Source organism: Pipra filicauda, unplaced genomic scaffold, assembly GCF_003945595.2.
Source record: "Pipra filicauda isolate LSUMZ 115617 unplaced genomic scaffold, ASM394559v2 scaffold9_size5747161_pilon, whole genome shotgun sequence".
Classification (NCBI taxonomy): domain Eukaryota; kingdom Metazoa; phylum Chordata; class Aves; order Passeriformes; family Pipridae; genus Pipra; species Pipra filicauda.
Genome location: NW_024105198.1, coordinates 3,589,748 through 3,613,378, shown reverse-complemented (window position 1 = coordinate 3,613,378; position 23,631 = coordinate 3,589,748). Strand labels below are relative to the sequence as shown.

General features: G+C 41.4%; 1 protein-coding gene across 1 annotated transcript; it reads right to left on the bottom strand.

The window, feature by feature from the left end:
• Positions 1 to 421: 421 nt before the first annotated feature.
• LAS1L (LAS1 like ribosome biogenesis factor) lies at positions 422 to 23,631 on the bottom strand. The gene is made up of 13 exons (XM_027723096.2): positions 23,400 to 23,631; positions 22,632 to 22,757; positions 22,389 to 22,458; positions 21,163 to 21,244; positions 19,919 to 20,104; positions 18,023 to 18,069; positions 15,158 to 15,267; positions 12,116 to 12,201; positions 10,996 to 11,211; positions 9,717 to 9,852; positions 8,767 to 9,146; positions 6,098 to 6,239; positions 422 to 817 (listed from the first exon to the last, which is right to left on the bottom strand). Exons 1-13 carry the CDS (start codon positions 23,600 to 23,602, stop codon positions 727 to 729), a joined length of 1,875 nt encoding a protein of 624 aa, XP_027578897.2. The 5' UTR covers positions 23,603 to 23,631; the 3' UTR covers positions 422 to 726.

Here is a 23,631-nt window from a genome sequence, read left to right as displayed (position 1 = left end):
TAACTTTCTCAGTAACAGGGCACTCACTCAGGACCATTTCTGCAGTAATCATACCAGCTCTCAGCAGAGACCACAGTATTGGTTATGAACCTTAGTAAAATTGTGAACAAAAATAACATCAAGGAAAAAACTTCATTGAAAAAGAGACAGTAATGGCCTCAAGATCATCACTTGAGAAAAATGGTGACAAAAACATCTGGAAGGTATTTGTGCACCACAGTGCAATCAGCCATGCTATAGCCGGGACTGATCCCTGAAGCTCTGTGTGAAATCCCAGCTAGGTGAAAACTGTAGCATAATCTTATCTTGGCAAAATCACTCCTACAGGACAATATCAGCTCAACAGTCTGGCTAATGAGGACCAGAGGACACTTTCTAGAATACCTGAGTGAGAATGGAGAAACAGGAACCATGAGGAAGGTTTGTCTTCAAAGTCAGTTGCATTTATTAACTATGAAAAAATTAAGGAACCTTGAGGGATTCCAAACTACTCTTAACTGTATTTGGCAAACATCAGCTACAGCTAAAGGTTCATGACAGTGGTTAAGCAAGACAATGGTTATTATACATGGAACTTAAACCACCTTTATAAAACACTGATTTTATATGGTAAAAATCAGTAAATAACAACAACAACAACAAATTATTTCCCCACCACCATTACTAGTTCTTCCATCCCACTTAACTTGTGCAATACTGAAAGTCACAGAGCACTCTGATGCTGTCTCAGAAAAGTTGAAGGCCACTTTTTATTTTATGGAAGTCATTCTGGGTCCATAACAATCCTCCTGTCCCATGAATTTTCAATTCTGCAGAGCTATGAGGAAGAGAAATAAAGCACATAAGCACTGAGCTGCTTTAGAAGCTCACATCACCGAAGTTAATTTTGATAGCACGTTATTTCCACAACATCATTTTTCTTTTTTAGCTTTTAGCTGCTGGAATGTCCTTAGTTTTCCATCAGTCTGTTCAAGAGAGGCAACAGTCCCGAAACACCAAAGGTACCAAGGCACAAACCAAAAGTAAGATTACCAGTTACTGACAGTTCTGAGGGACACATGACTGCAGAAATAACCAGAGAACAATTTTCATTTGAACCTTCATCTGTCCTTTGCAGCTCATCAGGTGAAATGCTAACACAGCAAGCAATTAACATAAGAACAGTCATCACAAGTTACAAATGTTACAGTGCCTATCCTGCACACAAATACTACCCATTCCTATGGCTTTAGAATGAAGTTGTGGGAACCAGTGCATTTACAGAGACTTTCAAGTATGCAATCCCTAAAGGAACAGCATGTCACCACCTGCACCCTCAGAACACGCTCCTAGTGGTCATTATTTGCCAAATTTGCTCCTGCTGTCAGGTAAACTGAGCACTGGGAGCTAACAAAAAGCACATACACTTATCACAAAAACAAAACATCTGCCTAAGGATGACAGGTTCAAAGCTTCAGAGGTTGCCTCAGCAACACTAAACATGAACTTAGACAACACACGTGCACAAGCACACACCAGAAAAACCACCAATAAACACAATGTTTTGGAGCCAGGGAGGAAGGAACTGTAAGCTTTTTCAAAGTATCCAAGCATCTCAGGAAATTGTCTCATGTTAAAACCAAAGAGCTCTGAAGACAGAAGAAATTCCTGCAAAAAGACTGAGATGTTTGGGATGTTTTATTTACACAGCAACTTCAAGCTATTCACCAAAAAACTCTAAGCCTTTTCCAGATGCTCAGTACTAGAATAACTGGCTATAGGAAAGGCTGCTTTTCAGAGCTCCTCAGAAACTATTTCTCCTTTAAGATCAAACACCTCTTAGTCCCTGTTCAGATGAAACACTGCCAGAAGCCTTGCAGACAAAGCCAACAACAGAAACACCACAGTTCTCACTGTAATGACCTGATGGTCTTCCTCCTGCTGTTGGACACTATCCTGAATTCAGCCTGCTAAAGGGTTAATTTTTTCTGTGTTTTGATGCATACTCCTCACCTTCACAGACTTGCTGTCATTCCTAGACAGGGACTCTGGGGACATTGACATGCCCCTGAATCACAACCCAGGAACGCTCCAGGCTGGGGCAGAGAGACTGGAAAGCAGCCCTGTGGAAAAGGCCCTGGGCATGCTGGTGACAGCGGCTGACCATGAGCCAGCGTGTGCCCAGGTGGGCAGAAGGCCAATGGCACCTGACCTGTATCAGGAATAGTGTGGCCAGCAGGAGCAGGGCAGTGATTGGCCCCCTGTACTCAGCACTGGTGAGGCCGTACCGCAAATCCTGGGCTCAGTTTTGGCCTATTTTTTTCCAATAGCATATCTATCTGCAAAGATAGCTAAATACAGTTTTGGCTGGATTCTGCTCTTTTTGAACTATTTTGCTTCTCTGAGATTCAAGCTGTTCTGTTTTGGCAACAGCATGCTCGTCTTTGGGAAGATCTGATGGTAAACCAGAGAAAACTGTGCAAAGGGTTCCCCAAGAGGCCAAACTGTGTTAAGTGGCAAGGAAAGAACAAAAAATTACTTATTCAGGAGGGGAAAACATTGTGGATAGCTAGGCTGTTACTTTCAGCATAGGGGAGGCATATTCTCCAATATTTTGAACCTCCAGATACAACAACAAAAGCAGAAAAGAAGTCAAACGGGAATTGGGATGGGCTGTTAATTGTCTTTCAAGACTGAGTTTATCTTTAAAAATGAAGGGAGATTGTAGCTGAAACCTCTTTTTCCTGGTATACAATCAAGTTTTGCCACAGATTAATAGGAATTATTTAGTAAGAAGCACAGACCTCAAACAAGGCAGGCAGAATTCAGGCAGATGCTAAACAACATAGACTAAATGCATCATAAGATCACCAGGTGTTCATTCTCATCTGTGGACCCAGTGAATTAGGGCTGCAGCAAGAGATTCTGCTTCTGTCACATGACTTGGTCAAAGCCCTTTTTCCCAAATTAATGTCAAACTCCATGCTCCAGGAAATCCCTTCTGCAGTTCATTACCTTGCTTTGCTTTGAGCCAGACAGAAAGACAAAGGCCACAGCTTTTAGAAAGGGCATGTCCCACTGCCTATGCTACAGGTGCTTTTTCCAAGCACCTTAGGGATATTTTCAAAGAAAAACATCAACTTTTCACAATCTCTCATACCATACTTCGGTACTCCTTCAGGAGTCTGGCAGAACAGCTCTCTGCAGACAGAGAAGTTAGAGGGCAGTATCAAAGAGGAAGTAAATAGCAAACACCCCTTCTGGAACAGGCCATACAAACACCTTTAATGGGGAAGTAAAAAACTCATGTAGCTACAAGACAGAGGACAAAGCTTCTACATAGAAAAATACATCAGTAGTCCAGAAAATCTGCTCCCTTCTGCCTCGGGCAGAATCACAGAATCAGCCAGGTTGGAAAAGACCTCCAAGATCATCAAGTCCAACCCTTGATCCAACCCCGCCGTGGTTCCCAGACTGTGGCACTGATGCCACATCCAGTCTCACCTTCAACACCTCCAGGGATGGTGGCTCCACCCCCTCCCTGGGCAGCCCATTCCAATGGCTGATTACTCTCTCTGGAAAAAATTCCTTCCTAATATCCAACCTAAACCTTCCCCTGGCACAACTGAAGACCCAGCCCTCTTGTCCTACTGCTGGTTCCTGGGAGAAGAGCCTGACCCCCCACCTGGCTACACCCTCCTTTCAGGGAGCTGTAGAGAGTGAGGAGGTCTCCCCTGAGCCTCCTCTTCTCCAGTCAGTCCGCTTTTCTGATGCCACATGTCCTTTGGCAAATCGAGAAGCTGCTGTGCAAGGGAAATAAGAATAACGAACAAGCTGCTGTTATAACACTCCTGATGAAACCTGGATTGTTTCCAGGCACAGCTACAGGAATAAATCAGGTTCTGCTCCTTTCTATTTGTGGTAACAACAGGTTTTCCTCATGTTTCTTTCTGAGCTTTTTTCCTTGGTATCTTGCCAGCTGTTATCTGAGTGTAATAAACCGTCTGCTCCTTTCCCCACACAAAGAGAAGCAGAGACATGTTGCCTTTGGCCTGATATGTGCTTTTTCATTTTCTACATGGGTATTTTCTAGTACTATGAGCTGCATGACATACTACACTGTTCAAAAACAGTCAACTGGAAGCAGCACATGAGGAGAAAAAGAAAACCCCCTCCTCAGCTAAATGTAGAGGAAGCTTTTGCAATTGCTCCTGTCTGCATCTTAGGCCACATGGAAAGTGGTTGCTGGGGCAGAGGGGAAAGCAAAGCCTGCTGGCTTTGTTCGGAGTCTGCAACATAAAGCACTGAAATCTATGTTCTGGCTCACAGCTCTTTAACCTGCAATCAATATACTATCAGTCGTCACCATGACTAGATCATATTTCAAAATGCAGTGCCACTGATAAGGGCACTGTCTGATGAGCCAACACGAGACTGAGTTTGCTTTTGACAGAAAGAGTCTCTCAGAGTCAGAAGAAAGTCAAAGTCTTTGACTTTATTTCGTTTTGTTGCTTGTGACCCACTTGCCAAAATGGTTTACTGGCAGTCCTAGAAAGAACTCTCAGTCACAGAGGTGAAAGGAGGGCATTATACTTGCTAACCTATGAGAACTCTGCAGTTTAATGAAAAGAAAAGACAATTAAAGACTTTTTTTCTCTTGTGTTTCTTTACTGAGATCAGATATGCAGCTCTAAATTAGTAGCTACAGCTCTGAAAAGGTCACTGGGCACTGCCAACATACTGTGGCTGAGGAGCCCCAGTTAACAGAAACTTAAGTGTTCAAGCCTGCTGAGGCTGTGCTAGTAACTGCTAAATAGCAGTATTTCATAAACCTTGCAGTGGGTTTCTTTTAAAAAAAGGGCAGGAGGAGTGAAGATAGCAATATTATAAGATGGCTTCCTCAAAGGATACCATGGAAATCACATTTTTGACTACTAATTGTGCCGCTGCATTTAAGTCTCAGATAGTTTGAAAGACACAAGGAGTGCAAGACAAAAGAAAGGAATAAGAACAGGAGCCATTATAAATAGTAGCTCTCAGACTTAATGACAGGAATAGATGAAGGAGACAAATGCAAAGAGGTAATTTTTGAGTATGTTCTTTCATCTTCAAAAAGTGAGATTAGGGCTTCATGAAGTAACTTCCCATGACACTGGTGAGTTGTCACAGCAATACAGGCAGCAATAACTTCTGTCTGATTTTATCCATTATGCAAACACACTGTCAGACTAATGCAGTACAAATAAGCAGGGAGAGTTTCCTGTTGTGGTGGGTGAGGGTAAGAAGAGAGTTTGTTTTATGCTGGGTTAACCATAGGATGAATAACTGGAACTGCAGTGACAGAGAGCTTACTCAGGAAGTGTACTTCGGTTTCCATTTCAAGCATACAGAAAAGAGACATGTTTGCATTCACTGATGTGAAACTCTCAGCATACTCACCACCCCAGTGATGTACAGCCAATTCTTTCCTCAGGTATTATAAAAGTAATTGCAGTCAACCATTTTCTGTGGGTAACTATCACCTCATCTTCATGCTTTCCCACTAATGTACCTCAAAGTGCATCTGCAAACCACTGTGCATTTCAGAATGACTCCTCCTTCCTACACAAGATCAGTAGTCTAGGAAAACTGACACTAGGGAAGGCTAAGTGACTTCCAAGGCTTTTAGTCTTGAATGCTTTAACTGTGAGGTCAGTCATTCTCATAAAAATTATTCATCCCAGTGTATCACCAGGCAGATTCTGCACCAGCTCTCAGTAGCTTTATTTTAAAATTCTGCCCTTCCAGACTAGTTACTCTAAGGGATCAGCAGACTGTGTCTTACTAAAAGCATCAGACAATGGTGAAAGTTGTCAGCACAGTCTGAAGAACAGACTGTTATGCACAGCACAGACTGTTATGCTCTTACACCAGCATTGCAAAGGTCCTTCCAAACACACACATTACTTGAAAGAAAGAAGCACAGTTAGTGGGTATTAGAGACAGTACGAGATATTAGATAGGTCAAACTATTTAGTTAAACAGAAGTAAAAAGGAAATCCCAGCCTTAATTTTTCACATGGTATAGTACAAGGCACAGAGATAAATGCATTTCATGCTTCAGGACACCATTACTCACTTTGTATGGAGAGTCTTCCACTCATCTCTCACTGGCTGATCAAGCAGGGACATCATAGAATAATTATCCAACATGAGACCATCAGGGTCATCTGTCTGACCTGGGAGTTTCCCAAGAGGAAAGTCTTTCCATTGTACTTCATCTAGGTAAAAACAGTACAAAAACAAGGAGTCTGACCTTCCCAGAAACAAGATTCCCCCACCAAGTCCACAAATACTGCCCCATGCAACTCAGCCATTCAGCAAAAATGAACAATCTCAGGTGTGCAGCAAAAATAAGTTTGAACTTATTTTGAATCAGTTGTAACTGATTTTATTTCTAACCTTACTATCTCTTCCAAAGAAAGTCACTGTAGAATGTAACGGCAGGGACATATCTTGAGTCATGGAACGTTATCATGCAGTCTACACAGTGCAACTCATCTAAGCCACTGGGAAACAATGTCCATTAAAAGAAACCCCACAGTATTCTGGAGCAACCCTTCACATTACCTTCCTCTTCTAATAACACTTTTGTTTGAAACATACACATTGACTTACCTATGATAATTTTAAGAAATTGCTCTGCATAATTCTGTAAATGGAAAAAGCCATTTGTACACATATGAAGAAGCCATTTGTACACATGCAAAGCAGTATCTTTGCATCCAGTAGCTCATTTCTCCAGTGAGACTAAGCATCAGCTCCTTAGCAACTCCCTGAGATGAACAGCAGCACAGCTACAGTGCCAATAGTGACTAAAGAAGAAGTGAAGCCACAACAGTGGAAGAGTATAGGGCAGCATAAGACTGGGGAAGCCTAAATAACCAGTTAAGCAACTCTGGACAAACAGGTGGGCTGGGATAAGATGGCAAAGAAAAAGAATATGACAGAGTCTTGAAAATATAGCACCTATGGCTGTTTCTTCTCCATGACTTCACATTTGCTAAATTTGACTTCCAGTGGGGGCTAGAAATTGCACAGTGGAAAACCACTGATCACATCTCATAACATCAGTAAGCCTGTTCCTTTATACTGTGGGGCCAAAATTTCAAAGACAGTTCCTAAAAGGGAAATCCCTCTTTAAATTTCATCCTTATTTCACATCTAAGAAATTATAGATATAAATTATCATATGTCATTGTTTTGAAAATAAGATTTTTAAGCCTATGTGCTGTCTTGATAACCAGAACACTTATTTTTGGAACATTTACTCGCAGCTCAGCGAAGACCAGCAGAGAGATGCTTTGAGAAGGGATTCCACTCCAGAAAGCCAGCAATAATTTCACAGACTATTTGAAACAACTGTTAACCACATACAACTGGGTCATTTCCTTCTTTTTGACTGAAATTGGTTAATTTTGTACACTCAGTATCTGCTCAAAATCCCAAGCATTGCCCTAGGAGAACCAGCAGATTTATTTGTTTTTTATTTTATACCATTCTTGGGCATTTAATAGAACAAAAACCTCTTGAGATGGGATAGTGCTTTCTAAGTGTTATAATTTTATAGCTGAAAGAGGGTCAGAGACAGTATGTGGTGACATCTAATGCAGCTATAAGGCAAACTACCATTATAGATATTAAACAGGCTAAACCCTTTCTTTGGGGAACAACCCAGTAAATAGCTGATATGCCACATGATGTCACGGGTTGCTATATACCTACTGGCTATAGTATCAAATTGTTTAAGGATGGTAACAACACAGATGTTATTTGTGGAATATTAAGTTTATATTAAAAAAATTGAAGTTTATATAAACAAATTAAGTTTATATAAAAACAACTTCATAAACAGAATTTTCACCAAAAAGTCAGGTAGTTCAGGACACAATGTGTGTTCCTTCAGTAAAAGCTGTGCTTGATCTGAACCAAAGTCACAGAAGCAGAGGACAATTTTGCTTTTGTTCTCAAAAAACACAGCTCTAACAAGCTGTTCATATAACTAAGATCTCTGGGGTTTTTTTGACTTGAGAAAATTTCCCAGTGAATTGGGTACAAGAGTTCACTATCTTCTAATGCCTGCTTTTCTTCCTTTAAATATAACTTTGATTCCGACTCCACTCCACCAACTTCCTCCTTCTGCATTCAAGTCCCTCCATAAATCACTCATTCAAAATTCTTAAGCTACAGAAGCCTCCAACCCCAATGAGAAAGTACAGCTACTGCAGCAAAGATAACAAAGCACTGGATACACTGTTTATTCCTTCTAAAAACTTGCCTTGCTTCTTTCTTTTGTTTGCCACCATGTCATAACAGCCATTTTCCTGAAGCATGGACCTTAGGTTCACGGCCAAACTGTGCTTTCAAATACCTACAAGTCTCACAAACACAAGACCAGGAAACATCCATATTTTCTTTGCCATTCACAGCTGGCACATATTCTGCCCTATCAGCTGGATACACTGAAATTTTAAACAGTTTGTAAAAAGCCTAACAAAAGAAATCAATGAGACGGTAACAACATGCTCCTGGAAAACGCACTCATGGTGCTTTAAGAGCTTAAGAGAAATGACTCCTGCATATAAATGGAAGACTCGAAAAAACCACATTTTTCAGTAATTTGGCATTTAGATGATTTTGAAGCACACTTCAATTATGGCCAGGCCCAAAAGGCTGCGATGTCTTTGCATTTCAATTAACATTTGTCAGTGGTGAAGACTGTCCAAGTCTTACAGAGTCACTCTTTACCTGCAGTGATCTGCCAGGCGGACCCTTGCAGTGCTGCTCTTCTCTCAGCAACAGCCGCCATGTTACCAGGATGAGCCAGTCCTTCCACAGGATTTGTTTCAGTTACCATCTCTTCTTCCTCCTCCTCCGCTTCCTCTACACCATCATCTCTCTCCAGCACATCATCTTCTTTCTCTACAGTCTGCCCTTGATTTTTAACCTGATTTTCCTGCCTGACTCTCCACTGTAAGCTCTCTATAGTGTAAATTGGATGTTCACTGCTGTCTGAAGAGAGGCCTGGACTGGACAAAGGGGCACCTCCTTCTGTGTAAATGGAAGCAAGATAGAGAAGGTTCTTCCGAGAAGTACGTGACAAACGAGGTCTCATGATTGTGAGGATCCTAAAAAGGAAAAAGCGCAATAGAAAAGTCTTATAAGGCTTGATAAACCTTCAACTGGAGTCTTTTCTGCTTTTAAGTGTTTGTTTCCTCCAGGACAGCTGGCTCATATAGCTCCTCTAACAGGCAAATTCTGATTATTCCCTGATCCGTGGATGCTGTAATACTCTCTCTTTGTGATTAAAATTAAGGACTTTAGGATACTTCTAACTGAATTCCTGCTTTGCTGTTTTCATGTGTAAAAGTTACAAATTTACCACAGGTGGTATCACCTCTATAAGCAGTCACACCTCTACACTTTTCTTCTGACCAGGTTGCTTCTTCAGTACCTCCCCAGATAACCTCTGTTTTCATTTTGAAGGTGCAATCCTTTAAATTCTCTTCCTTCTCTTTGTGGAATCAGTGAGGAGATGAGTAGCAACAAGCACAGCTTTATATGCACATGTCACAATTCATACTAGAGGCAAAGGAAGGGAAGGGAACACAGCTATAACTCAGTGCATCACTAGGGAACCAAAGCTGTTACAGAGCACTGTTTCCTGTCCCTTTTCTAGGGCACAGGATCGAACTTACAGCTGAAGAAGATGTGGGGTTGCCCAGCAGGGAGCTTCCAAGCAACTGTCAGTCAGTCTTATCCACTGCAAAGGAACTTTATGGAGGAACAGCTCCTTCACCGACACCTGTTTGTTACAGTGCTGTCTTTTCTTCCCTTCAAAGAAGATAATGAAAATGACGAGGTGCTCAAAACTCAAAAATATGCCCTTCATCCCTCTGCATTTTTACTGGAACTCATCCTCAAATAAGCTGGCATTTCAATCCATGTCCATGACTCAATATATTGACCAAACACATCAAGGTTGTCATAAGGGACGTGACAATGCACTGACAAGCAGGTTGGCTCCACAAGACCTAACCACAACGAGGCGCAGACCTTTCCAAGCTGGTCCTGTGCATGTCACCCCAGACAGGAAAGCCATAAGATGTGTTTGAACAGTATTATCCCAAGTAAATGCAGCATACTGCATCTGGGACCCAGCACCATTCCAGGCAGCTCTGCAGTGAGTAGAGTTAGCTGTGAATGAGCACCGTTCAGGGGTCTGGGAACATAACAGATGCATGCTCAGCGCTGAGTGAAAGCATGAAATATTAACCCATGACTACCTGAGATACTGGCAAAATCTTTGTGCAGTCTGAGCCTGACCAGGAGAAGACAGAAGAGGCAGTAAAATTAACCAGCTGGAAATCTCAAGGATTACACTAGGCCACAGTATAGAAGTCCTATTCACAGAATACCTCTGACACTGAATAATTAAGGCTCCTCACTGCCTGTCTCTGGAATGAAACATACAGTTTGCAAATTTTAACAGCTTTAAGGAGTCAGGAACTGAAAACAAAATACTTCTTATTACTTTAGAAGGCACAGAGGTCCTGTAATAGGATCAATAAAGGACAGCAACACTATTTAGTATCTTGTAAAGGCAGGCTTCTGTCAAGGGAGAAAAGAACTGGGAACAGGGAACAGATTGCACGTAACATCTTTATTTGTTACCTGCTACTGTTATTTCCTACAAGTACTGATATCTGGAAAAAACTGGCTTCTCCTATCTTGAGGAAGCTGCAGCGAAGTTATTAATAACAATTTCAATTTTTTACTAAGAAATACATGAAATGCATAAGCTGCAGGTTGAAAAGTCTAAGAAATGCACCAATAAAATCTCTATGTTCATAAGACAAAATGTACTAATTAGGTTACTACACTTTCTGTCTAAAGTTCCCACCACTCCCCGTTTTCACACCGTTACAGAGGAGACTCTTATATTTCTTTAAACACAAAAATTCCAGACACACTCACCAGCATTTACTTTGGCAATGCCAGTCAGCAACTCAGAAATCCAGCTGATCAAGAACTGATGCCTGAGTTCTGAAGAGTCAGAACATTCCTTCAGCTCCATAAACATTTTCTCTATTAGGATCTGTGTAAAACTTCGTGAAAGAAGGCCTGTCAGCAAAGGTTGCCAAAAGCAGTAAAAGGTCTGAGGAATTTTGAACTGCCATACCTCTTTATTTGCTGCAATAAGAATTAAAAAAAAAAAGAGAAGCCACAAATTAGTGTTTTGTAATTTTTTGTGAAAGGTGGGTGTGACACTTGCACCAAACTGAAGTTGTCTGTTCTAGGATCATTGGTTCCAGTGTATTTTTGGGATCCTCACTGAACCTGAAACTATCACTTTTCTTATGCTAGGGAAATGAAATAAGCAACAAATTGATAATTAGCACAAGGAAATTATTAGCACAGGAAAATCTACCTGCTTTGCTAATCCTTTTTCCGTTTCAGCTTATTTCACACATAATTAAGTCCTATTCTGTCTAAAAATATACTGCAAAGAGAAGATACATTGAGCAAAGCAACACAGAATAAAAAAGCTCCTCAATTTTTGCTACTGTAATATAGTCACCGAAATTTGAGGATCTTTCTTGGAAAGTTCTTTGGCTGTGAAATACAGAATGTATTAATTTTCACTCCCTCTAGGTATCTAATTCTCTTGCAGAAAATCCATGCAACTCCATACATATGGGCAGCAGTTTGGAACTAAGATGCAACTGGTGAATGAGGCTCAAAAAACCCCATTCATTTTGATTTGCTTCAAATTTTCAATGTAGATGAAATTAGTGGGAGTTCATGAAATCAGCAACTATTGCATAAAAGGGTAGAGATGCAGGCTTTGAAAGATATTTTGGCTGGGCATTCAGTGCTGAAGAGTTAGCCTTCCATACTAAGAGATTTATGCAAAAGCATTAGCTAAGCATGGACATAGAGGGGTCTGGAGAACAGGGCAAAAGATGTTTGAGGACCTAGATGTACAAAAAATATGCAGAGAATTACAGATTTCAACATAATGGGAAAAAAAGAACAGACTTGGTCAGAACACTAACTGTGCACTTCTTACTTGCATGGTGCCCAAAATACTAACCTTCATACTTGATATTTAGCAACTTCAGACAATCCATCTTTGGGATGAGAAAGCCATCACTGAGAAGAGCTGCAGCCACTGATTCCCTAAAGCAATCAGAGACTTATTAATGACACTTACTCCTTTACAAATCAAAACATGGCTCGCACCACTTCTGAAACAAGTTTGAGAGCCAAATACCTGGACCAATTAATTAGGAGGGAATAGAAAATTTTGCAAGGCACTAAAACCATATGCCAGGTTTGGCTTGGATATATCCTATTTGACTTGGAGGAAATGTGCAGTTGTACAAACTGGAACAGAATCGGAACCTTGAAGGAAACATTTATACTTGAGTTACAAGTATCCTGGTATTTCAAAAGGAACACTTATACTGAAATACCTACGGGTACGATCCAACTCTGCTGCCAGCTGGCCAGCCCAGATCAGAGAACCTCTGACTCACAGCGCTATGTTAAATCTCAGGGGGAAAGCCAACCCTGCTGACTTGCTGGCACAAGTCACACCCTTCAGTGTGCGCAGCTGTTCAGCAGATAAGGTCAAAACTGCTCTTCCCTGCAGCTCTTTTTTGGATGTCTCCTGCCCTTATAACTATCCTGCAAACTTCAGTGAGTCTGACAGCACTGAATGCTCCAGGTTCCAGGATCACTCCATCTCCTATTAGGCTGGCTTAATGAAAGTGAAGACTGAGGGTACCAACACAGGTAGGCTGCACTGACTGACTCTTGAAAATAAGATACAGCAAAAGGGACAGAAGTAAAATTTCCACAACTACCCCAATATCCACTATGATTCTCTTGGATTCTTCTGTTCACATTCTATCCATGAGCTTCTATACCCGTGCAAAGATTTGGAATGGTAGCACCCATGTCAAACATGGCATATTTTGATAACAGATGAGAAAATTTGTCTTCTCCAACAGGAGTGACTTCCAACTCTAAACATCCAGACATGACTTAGATACAATGCTGCATTTTTAGAAATCAAACAGCAGCTGAAGAGCTCAGCATATAGAAACAACACACACACACATGCTAGATCACTTCGTCATAAGTAGATGATGTGGTGGGAGATGAGAAGGCAAGTGGTAGAATGTAATTTGTTTCTAAAAACAAAATCCAGTTTCGATCCTTCTCCTCTCTGGAAACTGTTCCAGTATCATTACCATTACTCCTACATGCATGACCAACTATTAAGGACATCTCCTGGTAGATGGCAACTTCAGCAGAGAACCATTTAAGATCATCTGGTCATCACAAGGTCCACTTGGGCAGTCCTCTAAAGTAGGCAGCAGAGTATCCTTTGCAGTCATTTATCGACGTAGCCTGTAATTTGGATTCTGCAGAGGGCAGAAGATTCTTTTAGACCTGAAGGAAAATGAGCTAACTGCAAAGGATCCCTTGCAGTTTCTTTAGGCCACACCTGGCAGTTTAGTTTTATACCCTTACCTAAGTGACTGACTGGAATTCCAAATAAAGTTCTCAGAAAACTGACAGTGAAGGCTTGAAATGAAACCAGGCCCCTGAGATGTGCCATCTAGTTCCAGGACTTTCCCAAATAGATGACGAAGTTTTTAAACTGCTTTAATTTTGGAAGCAGCATCTCCTCTGGACACTCACATAATCAGGGTTCAATATACGTTGTGCAGCTGCATGGGACAAACAGCAAGAGCCGACGCAACACGTTGTTCGCACAAAGATGATGGCAAAGAACTGTTAAAATGTGATTTAACACACTTTCATGGGATACCACAAGCATGATTTGCAGAATTCGTGGATGGCAAGCAAATCAAATCCACAGTATTTACAAATTAAGTACTTGTTTTGATTATGTGCTTCTGTTATGAAAACTTAAGTTTTGCACAGACATAAACTAACAGGAGAGCATGCCAAAAAGGCAGTACTAGAAAGACCCCAAATATGTTATTATCTTGAGATCCTCACTACTTCAGTTTCCTAAAGGAAAGGGCCTGTCTCTGATCTTTTACCTGTTTCCAAATGCATTACATTGCCTCAACATTTCCTAAAAACACATTTCACAGAAGAAGAATTCTCTTTTTCTCATTTGAACCTTTCACAACCCTTGTGTTGTACTGTGGCAGTCTGTTTCCTCTCTACCATGTAGATGATGCCAGGTTCAAACATCTAATTATATCTAATATATATAGGTAAAATATATATAAATAAATATATATTTTACACATATATATTGGTATATAGGCAGCTGCATGTGGTCCCTTCATGTTCTGACAGCGGCTGACAGAGAATGCTTAGGGAGTGAGTATCAGAATCACAGGCAGGTATACTGGCTTTCTTTTACCTGTACCGTCCAGTTATTTAGAGACAGTTAAAGTGATACAGAAGCCCCATGTTTAGCAAGTTCTGCTTCTCATTACAGAATCTTCATGCCTTCCTGCTCATTATTCCATGCCCAGCAACTGATGGGCAATCCAGGGTTTTATTCTGGCACATCTGATAACCTCTTGAACTAATCAGCAGCTGGTAGGGCATATATATTTATATATGAAACATCAGGAGTTATAGCTCTTATCTATAACATGATACTTTCTCCTCTCTACAGTTATACTGATTAGAATTCTCAAAGTGGTTCAAGATCTTCATGCAAATTTGTATGGTGATAATAAAGTCTCAACACACTGCGTCCTAGAGGCTCTCTACTCACAGAAAGATAGAAAGTACAGAACATGCCAAGTATTGCCCTGCAATCTTGAAGAATTCTAAAGGTTACTGTGAAATCGAAGTCTAAACAAGGTTGTTGGGAAAGCTTTTGAAGACACTGAAGATGCTGACATGCCTTGGGGCCAGCACAGCTAAGTCTGGGACAACATCTTGGAGACCAGCTGGCACAGGCAACATTACTCATTAACACAGATTAACAACTCAGTCTTCAAAGATGTTGAGGAAATCTACTACTTGCTTTCTCCACTGTCAGGTGAAGAACACTGTGAAAAGGTAGCGCAACAGGGCTACAGGCCGAGTTCTGGACTGTACCTTTCACCTCAGCTATTTATTAGAGATGTACCTGTTTTCCTGCATCAGGTCTTTGATCTGAGCCAAAATCCAATCCATTTCTGAAGAGGAATCAGACCACAATTCTCGAGACTTTGAAGCAGACTGCATAGTCTGCATAACCTGAGTGAAGGAAAAATTCAAGTATTAACAGAAAATATGCCCCAATGGCAAACATAAAGACATTGCTCTGAAGGGAAGATGCACATGCCATATGTATGTCATCAACAGCACTCGAAAAAATTCACAAAAGCTCCTCTTCTTAGAGTTATAGTAAGAATTAATATAAGCCATGTCGTACTTGGAAAAGGCCTGAATTAAAAAGACAGGAGTATCAAGGAGTCACAGTCCTGGCATCTTCATTCTGGTTCTAAACCTTGCTCTCCCTGACTTCAGCACCAACCAGGACAGACCCATTCTGAATCATTAACTCAGCACGTGACATGGGGATTAGGTCGACTACTCAGGACAAGGTTTTGCCAATCACATTATGCACACAGTAGATCAAAATAAAAGCCAGATTATACCAAGAATGAAAGAGGGAATATCTAAGGTCAGTAGTCCTCTGAAAGCTAGTGGTTTCTTCATTTGATATATACCTTGTCTGAGTCTGCTCAGCAACGTAAGACATGCCTTCTACTTATGCTCACAAGCTACCCAAGGGGCAGTTCTACCATCAAGACCTTCTATAAAATATCGGCATAAACCCCATTACATCACCAACAAGTATCTAGCTGATTCTTTCCTGGAAAGGAATAACTACTGAGAGAAAAGAAGAAATTATTTTTCCTGCCAAACAGGAATGAAATGTAAAATGAGACTGAAAAACCAAGGTGTCATTTTCAGGACTGTGATTAGCTTTTCTATATATGCAAAGCTACCACTAAATGCAAAAGATACTTTAGATGATAAATCAAGTATAAAGACGTCCTAAAGTGACTAAAGAACCTCTAGCCCGCTCATACAAACAATCAGACAATCAAGTACACAGCCCCTGTGACAGAACTATATTTTAGCCTAGTTTACATCCTACAGAATCATACATGCTTTTGAGTTTAAAAAGTATCTAATAAAATAGCTAGAGAAGTATCTGAATCAGAGACTCTACAGTTACACTGCTATAAAGATGACTTAGGTATAAGTGATTCTCCTTTTTACATGAAAAAGATCAGACACACACTGTACATTTATGCAGGGAAACCAGCAAAGATACTGTACCACTCTTTCTGTGCAAATGCAAGGTGACTTTTTAAATACTGGCCTAGAAAAGCTTCAAGTAGTATTTATTTGATATTTGGAACATTCAGTTGCTGTTGTGGTTAAAAAATTATTTGGATGCACCAAATCATCTGAACACTAAAAGGGCAAAAGGAAAAGCCCATGTCATTTTTTTTCAATCCATTTCTAAGTTTCTAAGATTTTATGAGCCATAATCAGTTTTAAATTAGAGGTCTATTGTTGTACAGAACAGAGTTCCAGAGGCCAACAAAGGACCAACTTACAGCTCTTAAAATTACTGAAAACAGTTATTAAAACAGAAAGATAGTATTACTTTTTTAATTAAAGATAAACTTCAGTTAAGCACTTGCAGGTATCAGCCATAAGGGTTAACACTCCTTGACATAGACAGGTCTTGGCAAATCCTTTGCCCACCCTTATTCAGTGAACCTCAGAGTGGCAAAAACTGCATATCAAAAGCTATATTGACAACATATGTATCTACAGAGCATTCGTTTTTCACAATTCCACAGTATTGTGTTACAGTTGACAGACTTAGAAGTGCAGCACTTGCAATCATTCGACAAGAAAGGCAGCCTTGCAGGGTGAACAGACAGGTTTCATAAGCACTGTGTGCAGCATTCAGTTAAACTGAGGCATCTAACAGTTTACTCATCAGCCTTTATTTGCTCAATTTCTATGGGATAAGGCATTTCACCTAAACTTTAAAACAAAGGTTTGCAATTACTTTTTAGCAATTGACTCACTGCTCCTTTCCTCCATTCAACTGTGACCAGTTTAAATTTTGAAGTTGCATTTTCCTAATCAATTTGAAGTACTTCCCTCTGTTCTGTATGTTAAGAGGTCACCCACCACACATAATCAATGTGTCTCCTTTACCATGCAATGCAAAACATACAAAATAAGCCAGTAACAAATACAGAAAAGGAAGGATGAACAAAGGAAAATCATATTACATAGTCCAAAACCAAGACAATGAAGGAAACTGGATGTTCATTTTCAATAAAATTCCTGACACTACCTCTCATTGCAGATTTAAGTCTTACACTTCACCAGAATATCAGCACACTTTCTCCTTAAGCCCTGAATGATATTAATCAACATAAAAGTGAGAACAGCTCCCCAGTAACAACAGGTCATATCCAAAGACTGCTGAGAGGGTCTGTAACCCAGCTCTTACAACATCTCGAGAACTAACCCATTAGTACGAAGGAGAAGCTGAGGAAAGAAAGATTTCTGGGCCACATTACTCACAAATATGAATTGCAGCACCTCAGCCACTGGGTCACTGCAAATACATACTATGGATGATAGAAAATATGGACTAATGACTTCTGAATGACAGGTCTAAATTTCCAGAGATTTTAGGATGAATGAAAACAAACTGAGCACTATCCACTGGGACATGGAAGACTTGGGATCTCCAATAAGTACGTATTTCCTTTATAAACCTGAACAAAGTGTTCATATTAAAAACTATCACAGCTCGAATTGCTTGTTCTCTGTAGAGCTTTCCTTTGGCAAGCCATGTGTGACAACACTAGTAGTGATATCCGAACAAGGAACTAACACAGAAGATGTATTGCCCCAGGCAGGAAATGAGAAGTAACAAAAGTGCTGATAATCAGAGTAAACTTACCCGAAACTGCTCATTCTTGTAAGATATCAGAATATCTCTGACTTTTTCTAGAAATAAACATAAATACGTAGTTTAAACAGGAGATCAGCTATGTAAGGGAATTTTGTCTCTAAGCAAGCTGCTTAGTTTTACTGAATATACACTCAAGGAAGGCATCAGTCAAATTACACAGAAATTCTGATTCAGACAACACACTAAAGACTCACAAAACTCCCAGACTTTTCCAGCAACATAAATTTTCTCAGGTGGGGTTGAACCACGAATTCCATATTTTATCACTAACAGTGGTCAAAGACAGGCAAGTTGGATAAATGCAGACAGCTCAAAAAAATCCTTAAATAGATCAGTTTAGGAAGAAATTGTTCCTATATGCAGTTTATGTTCTGATGCATATTTGTATTTCTTATACTTGGATTTTGCATCTATTGCAATGGCACTACGGCTATTTACAAACTAACCGCGTCCTTATTGGACTTTACTGAACTTTAATTTACCACCTGCATGACATGTCTTTTATCTGTGGACCACTTTTACTATACCTGAAATAGCAACATCTTCCAAAATATTTCACCATTCAGCTGTCACTGTTGCCTGCTAAGAGGGTGTCCATCACACAGTATCAGCCATATAAAACTTCAAATGCATCTGAATTGTAGGACTGATATACCATTCCCATTCCGTTACTCTGGACATACAAATCACAGAATCTACTATATCATCCTGTGATTCTCTCTTTTGTCAACTGGGGGTGGTATGTTTTTTTTATTTAGGGTAGCCAGGGAGAAGAAGGAACAGCTCATGCTTGGATCTCATTCAACATGAACACAGAAGACCAGAAAAACACTTTAACAAAAAAAAAAACGTTAAGAGCTGCTCTATTCTGAAGTTTAGTACTGCCTCTAGGTTTGGATTGTTCTAATAAATGCTGTCTTAAACTCAAAAATTAGCTAAAATTTTCTGGATCACGGCAACTCTATGTATATAGAGTCTGTAAGGGAGGAATCTAGAAAAGACTTGAAACAAATCCGTAGGTCCTAAAGCCTGAATCATTAGTCACTTAGTGTGACCTTCTAGGGAGCACTAAGCATCACTTCAGCATTTTTGCACTCTCTGAGCCTTGGACTGGGCTGCTGTAATGGGTTGGGCAAGTTACACCCCATAAGCCTGCCATGTTTTGTTAGAAAAAAATTATGACTAATCTGTTTTACTGCTTGAGGTACTGTTTGATACTTCACATGCCTAAAACTTGCAAACCAGACATCTAAGCTGAACTCTCACTTCCTCCACTTAGTCATTCAATCTAGAAATCCACTTTGAGAAAAGTCCTTTATTTTGGGTTCAAAGACTTCTAGTGATGAAAAAGCAACCATTGGAACAGTTTACCAAAGATTTCCCATTGTTCTGCACATAGTATCTCAGATTATGCCCAGGTTGAGTTATCTGTGATTTTTTTTTTTTTATACTATTAGCAGTTAATGATTTTTCTGTCCACATGCAAAATATTTTGAAACTGGCTAAATCGCTTCTATCTTGCTCTTTCTCAAGTTAGAATCTACAAAGTTCTGAGAGCCATAAAAGGACTATAGCCTTCTTTGTCAGTAGTGGCCTCAAGACGAAAACTGTGCCTATCAAGACGCTACAACTAATTTTTACAATGCTTTCGTCCCAGTAGAGCAGTTGCTACTGATTATGATACTGCATTTTCAATAGAAGTAAAGGATTTTATGCTACAAATTTGGTGAGCTAATACCAAACCAGTCAGTCAACCTCAAGAATCCACCAAGGTGCAGAGGAATCCTAAAACCTGAGCTGAAGCTATATCTTTATGCTAGAAGATGACATGTTTAAACTAGCACATCTAATCCTTTCATCTGCCATTGTTATAGGGACATCTACCGTGGAATTCTTTGTGTTTCTGACAGGCCTCATGCTGCGGGGTTTGAATCTCCCACGCATCATTGCCCAACTCTGTGTTTGCTTCCTCCTCTTCCTCATCCTCATCCTCACTTTCTTCACACAAGTTATTGCCCAGCTGACGGCTCCAATATGTCTTTCGTAGCCAGTCCAGCACAACATCACAACCTAAAGGAGAACAGAAAACATTACCTTCTCAGTGAGGACTCGTTACTGAAAAAAAATAATATAGGTGGCACATTCATAACTCGTATTATGAAAAGAAATGCTATTAAACAGTTACGAATCCAGAAAACACATAGAACTCCATTAATGAAAAGGTGAGCAAATTAAAAAAAAAAAAAAACCAACCAAAAAAACCTCCCAAAAAACCCCACCAAAAAAACCCCAACACAAAACCAACCTCCTTCCCCCCAAAAAGGAACCACAAAAATCCCCCACAATCCAGTATCACAAGCCTGGTAACATCCATCCACTTTCTTTTTGGCAACAAAAAAGACTGGACACTACTATAGTGCTGCACCTAGCTCAAGCTACGTCAAATTTAAGCAGAAACTAAGTCCCAGCAGTGGCATTCTAATGAGAAAATGAGCCAGTACTTCAGTATCACCATGGTCAACACAGTGTCTACAATAATAACATAATTTTTTTTTGTGCAGAGAGCACACTAGGCATACACTAGATAGAAAGAAAATGCCTTTACTTCTGTTACAGTTTCTGTATCCACCTCAAGCTAAGGACCCTGATGAAGGCTATTTAACTGGCTCATCAGTGCTTAACCCAAAATTCCCAAGAATCCCTTCAAATGCCAGGAGCTGGTCATTCATTCAGGCTTGCAGTACATACTGCTTTTCTCCCTAAATGGGATTTTTTAAAGAGTCTTAGGTTACCTCTAAACCATCAGGAAAAGGTTTTACCTATTTCCCTGAGATGAACTTCCTGTGCTGTAAAAAAGCCAGAGTACCAAACTGTTTTTTCCAGTATTTTTTCGGGGATGGGGGGCAGCCTCTGAACATCTTCCCTGTGATGCACCACAGCCTGGAGCCACTAGACACAGTTCAGCTACCCCCACAGGGCAGTGGCAAACCCTCCCCGCGTCTGACAAGCCCTGCATGCCCTGCAGCATGCCCTGCAGCCCCCCATACTGGAGGGAGGGATGCTCCTCTTAGGGCCTATGGCACTGGTGTTTCCACCCCTGCCAGTGCCACCCCCCTGGCAGCACTCACCCTTGCGGCACAGGGCCAGCCGCGGCAGCTTCCCGTGGGTCAGCTCGTGACGCAGGTCCACGACCCAGATGGGGATATCCACCTGGAAGAACAGCCAGCGGATGTCACCCCACATTTTCACTGCATCATGCCACAGCTGCCTGCAGCCCCACAAAGCTGAGCCTATACCTAGGTCACTCTTGCACTGCAGTTACCCAGCTTCCCACTTCAAGGGTGGGCCAAGATCCCCCAACTCCCTGATCCCACTCCTCCTGTGGCCTTGGGATTTTAAGTTCTTTGGTGTTACTTGCAACAACAGATTTCTTTTTAGACAGAGGTGCTGCGTGTAATTTAATAAGATACTGAGAAGCAGTTAAATTATATTTAAATAGATGAGACATTCTGGATAACTGTATACCAAAGATACAAATCATATCATACGTAATAACGAAATCCACATACTAAATTGTACACAATTTTTGGCAACTTTCCTAAGGACAACTACCTTTAACTATGCAAGACCTCTGTTTTTAAGCTTGCTCAGTTTTAAAAGGTGAGAAGTAGAATCTTTCTTAAAAATCTGTGAAAAAAAACAGAAATCAATTCATCATTCTCACACAGGGGCCCAGACAATGCTGCATATATAGAAGAGCTCAAACGATGTCTGTCCTTCACTATCAAAACTTGTTCAGCCCCAGATATGGTGTTCGGTGCAGCTGGCAATAAAACTACTTAAGTTGGTCCTGCTATTACAATTGCAGCTTGAACCTTCCCTCCTTGACACAGAAGTGGACAAGCTCACCTGAAGACAGAGACACGAGATGAAAATGCCTGTAAATGTAATTAAGTGCTTTTTATGTATAGCCTTGCTTGTCAAAGAGTAGAATTTATAAACTACAGATTTAGCTCTTTTCCTGGATCTCAGTAGCTAAGAAAGGAAAATATGGGGCAGTATGTCAAGTGGGACTATACGCATGTAAATCAAGGCTTTGACCACGTGATTCAAAAAGCTTTAATGATCATCAGCTTTTTTTAGTCTTAATCTGACTTTAAAGAACAAAAATTTAGATACAGTTGCAGCAAGCCTCTTAAAACTTTGCAGTTGGAAAGAACTGGCACCTATATCCATTAGTTTGGTTACAAAAGAATGATATCCTACAACTCCCTCCACCCAGTGTTGTTAATAGACAATGCATATGCTTTCTGTGTAGACATAAATTATCAAGCAACTCTTATTAAACATTTACCTCTCTGGCTAATTGTCTCAGAGGAATGCTGGCCATCTTCTGTTTCCTTTCTGTGATCAAGTTGACAAACCTGCATGAACGTTACAGAAAAGAAAATTACTATCAAAAGCTGCAGAGAAACTTGGAACCCCAGAGACAAATTCCCCACATGTTGTGGTCCCAGAAATGCACAGTGAACTTAGCTGAATAAGGACATCTGCCCAGGACTTTGTCCCAAAGCACACAGGCCTTCAGAGCCCTTACCTTACAAGAGCCAGCCCATAAGAGAGGATGAGCTCGTGTGACTTCAATCTGCCAGATGAATCCAGGACCTTGCAACGAATCAGTTCTGCAGTGCAATCCACTGCAAGAGGCATTTTTTGACCATAACTGGAGATAAAGGAAAACCGGGTGAGCAGTCACACAAATACAGTCACCCTGCAAAAAAGGCAGCTTTCCAGGTAGTTTTTGTGCTCTGTGGTACATAACAGCCTGAGAAACAGTATGTAGAGACAGCATCAAAGACTCTTTCCAGAAGGCTTCTACCTGGAACAGTGATTACATGGCTACTTCTAAGCACATGTTAAATGAGGACTTACTAATATGCTACGCACATACAGAAGATGCCTTATCTAGGCAGGTCTTCCGTATGGATGCGGCAGAGGCAACACAGAATAAGATTTGGAGGCCTTGTATGCTCACTGTCTCGAGAAACCAGCCCGTGCAGCTGCAGGCACGTAGGTCTTCTGCGTCCCCTGCTCTCCACGGGATCACTGTGCGTCTGACAGGAGCTACGTGCCCGGAGCCTCCCACAACGAAGATGCCCTGCAAGATGGGGCCGCCTACCCGGTCTGCACACACTGCCGCGGCCGCGGAGCTGCCCCTGGGGGAGCTGCGCCCGCGTACCCGGCGTCCTCTGGGCCCAGGACCGCGAGAGCCTGGGACAGAAAGGTCAAAGGAGCCGCTCCGGGGACAGAGCTTGGAACCCCGAGGTCCGCATCGCGCTCCCCGCCCGCGCCGCGCGGCCCGTACCGGCTCTTCCAGGCCGACACCCGGTCCAGCGCGTCCTGCTGCAGCCGGCTGTCCCCGCAGTACAGCCCCACCATCACCTGGTCCCACTCCGCCCGGCCCCTCCACGCCACCACCGTGCGCAGCGGCTTCAGCCGCCTGCGGCCGGGGGCCGGGGCCGAGCCCAGCCGCCCGCGGCGCCAGCCCGACCCCGCGCGGCCCGACATGAGGCCCGACGTGAGGCCCGACGAGAGGC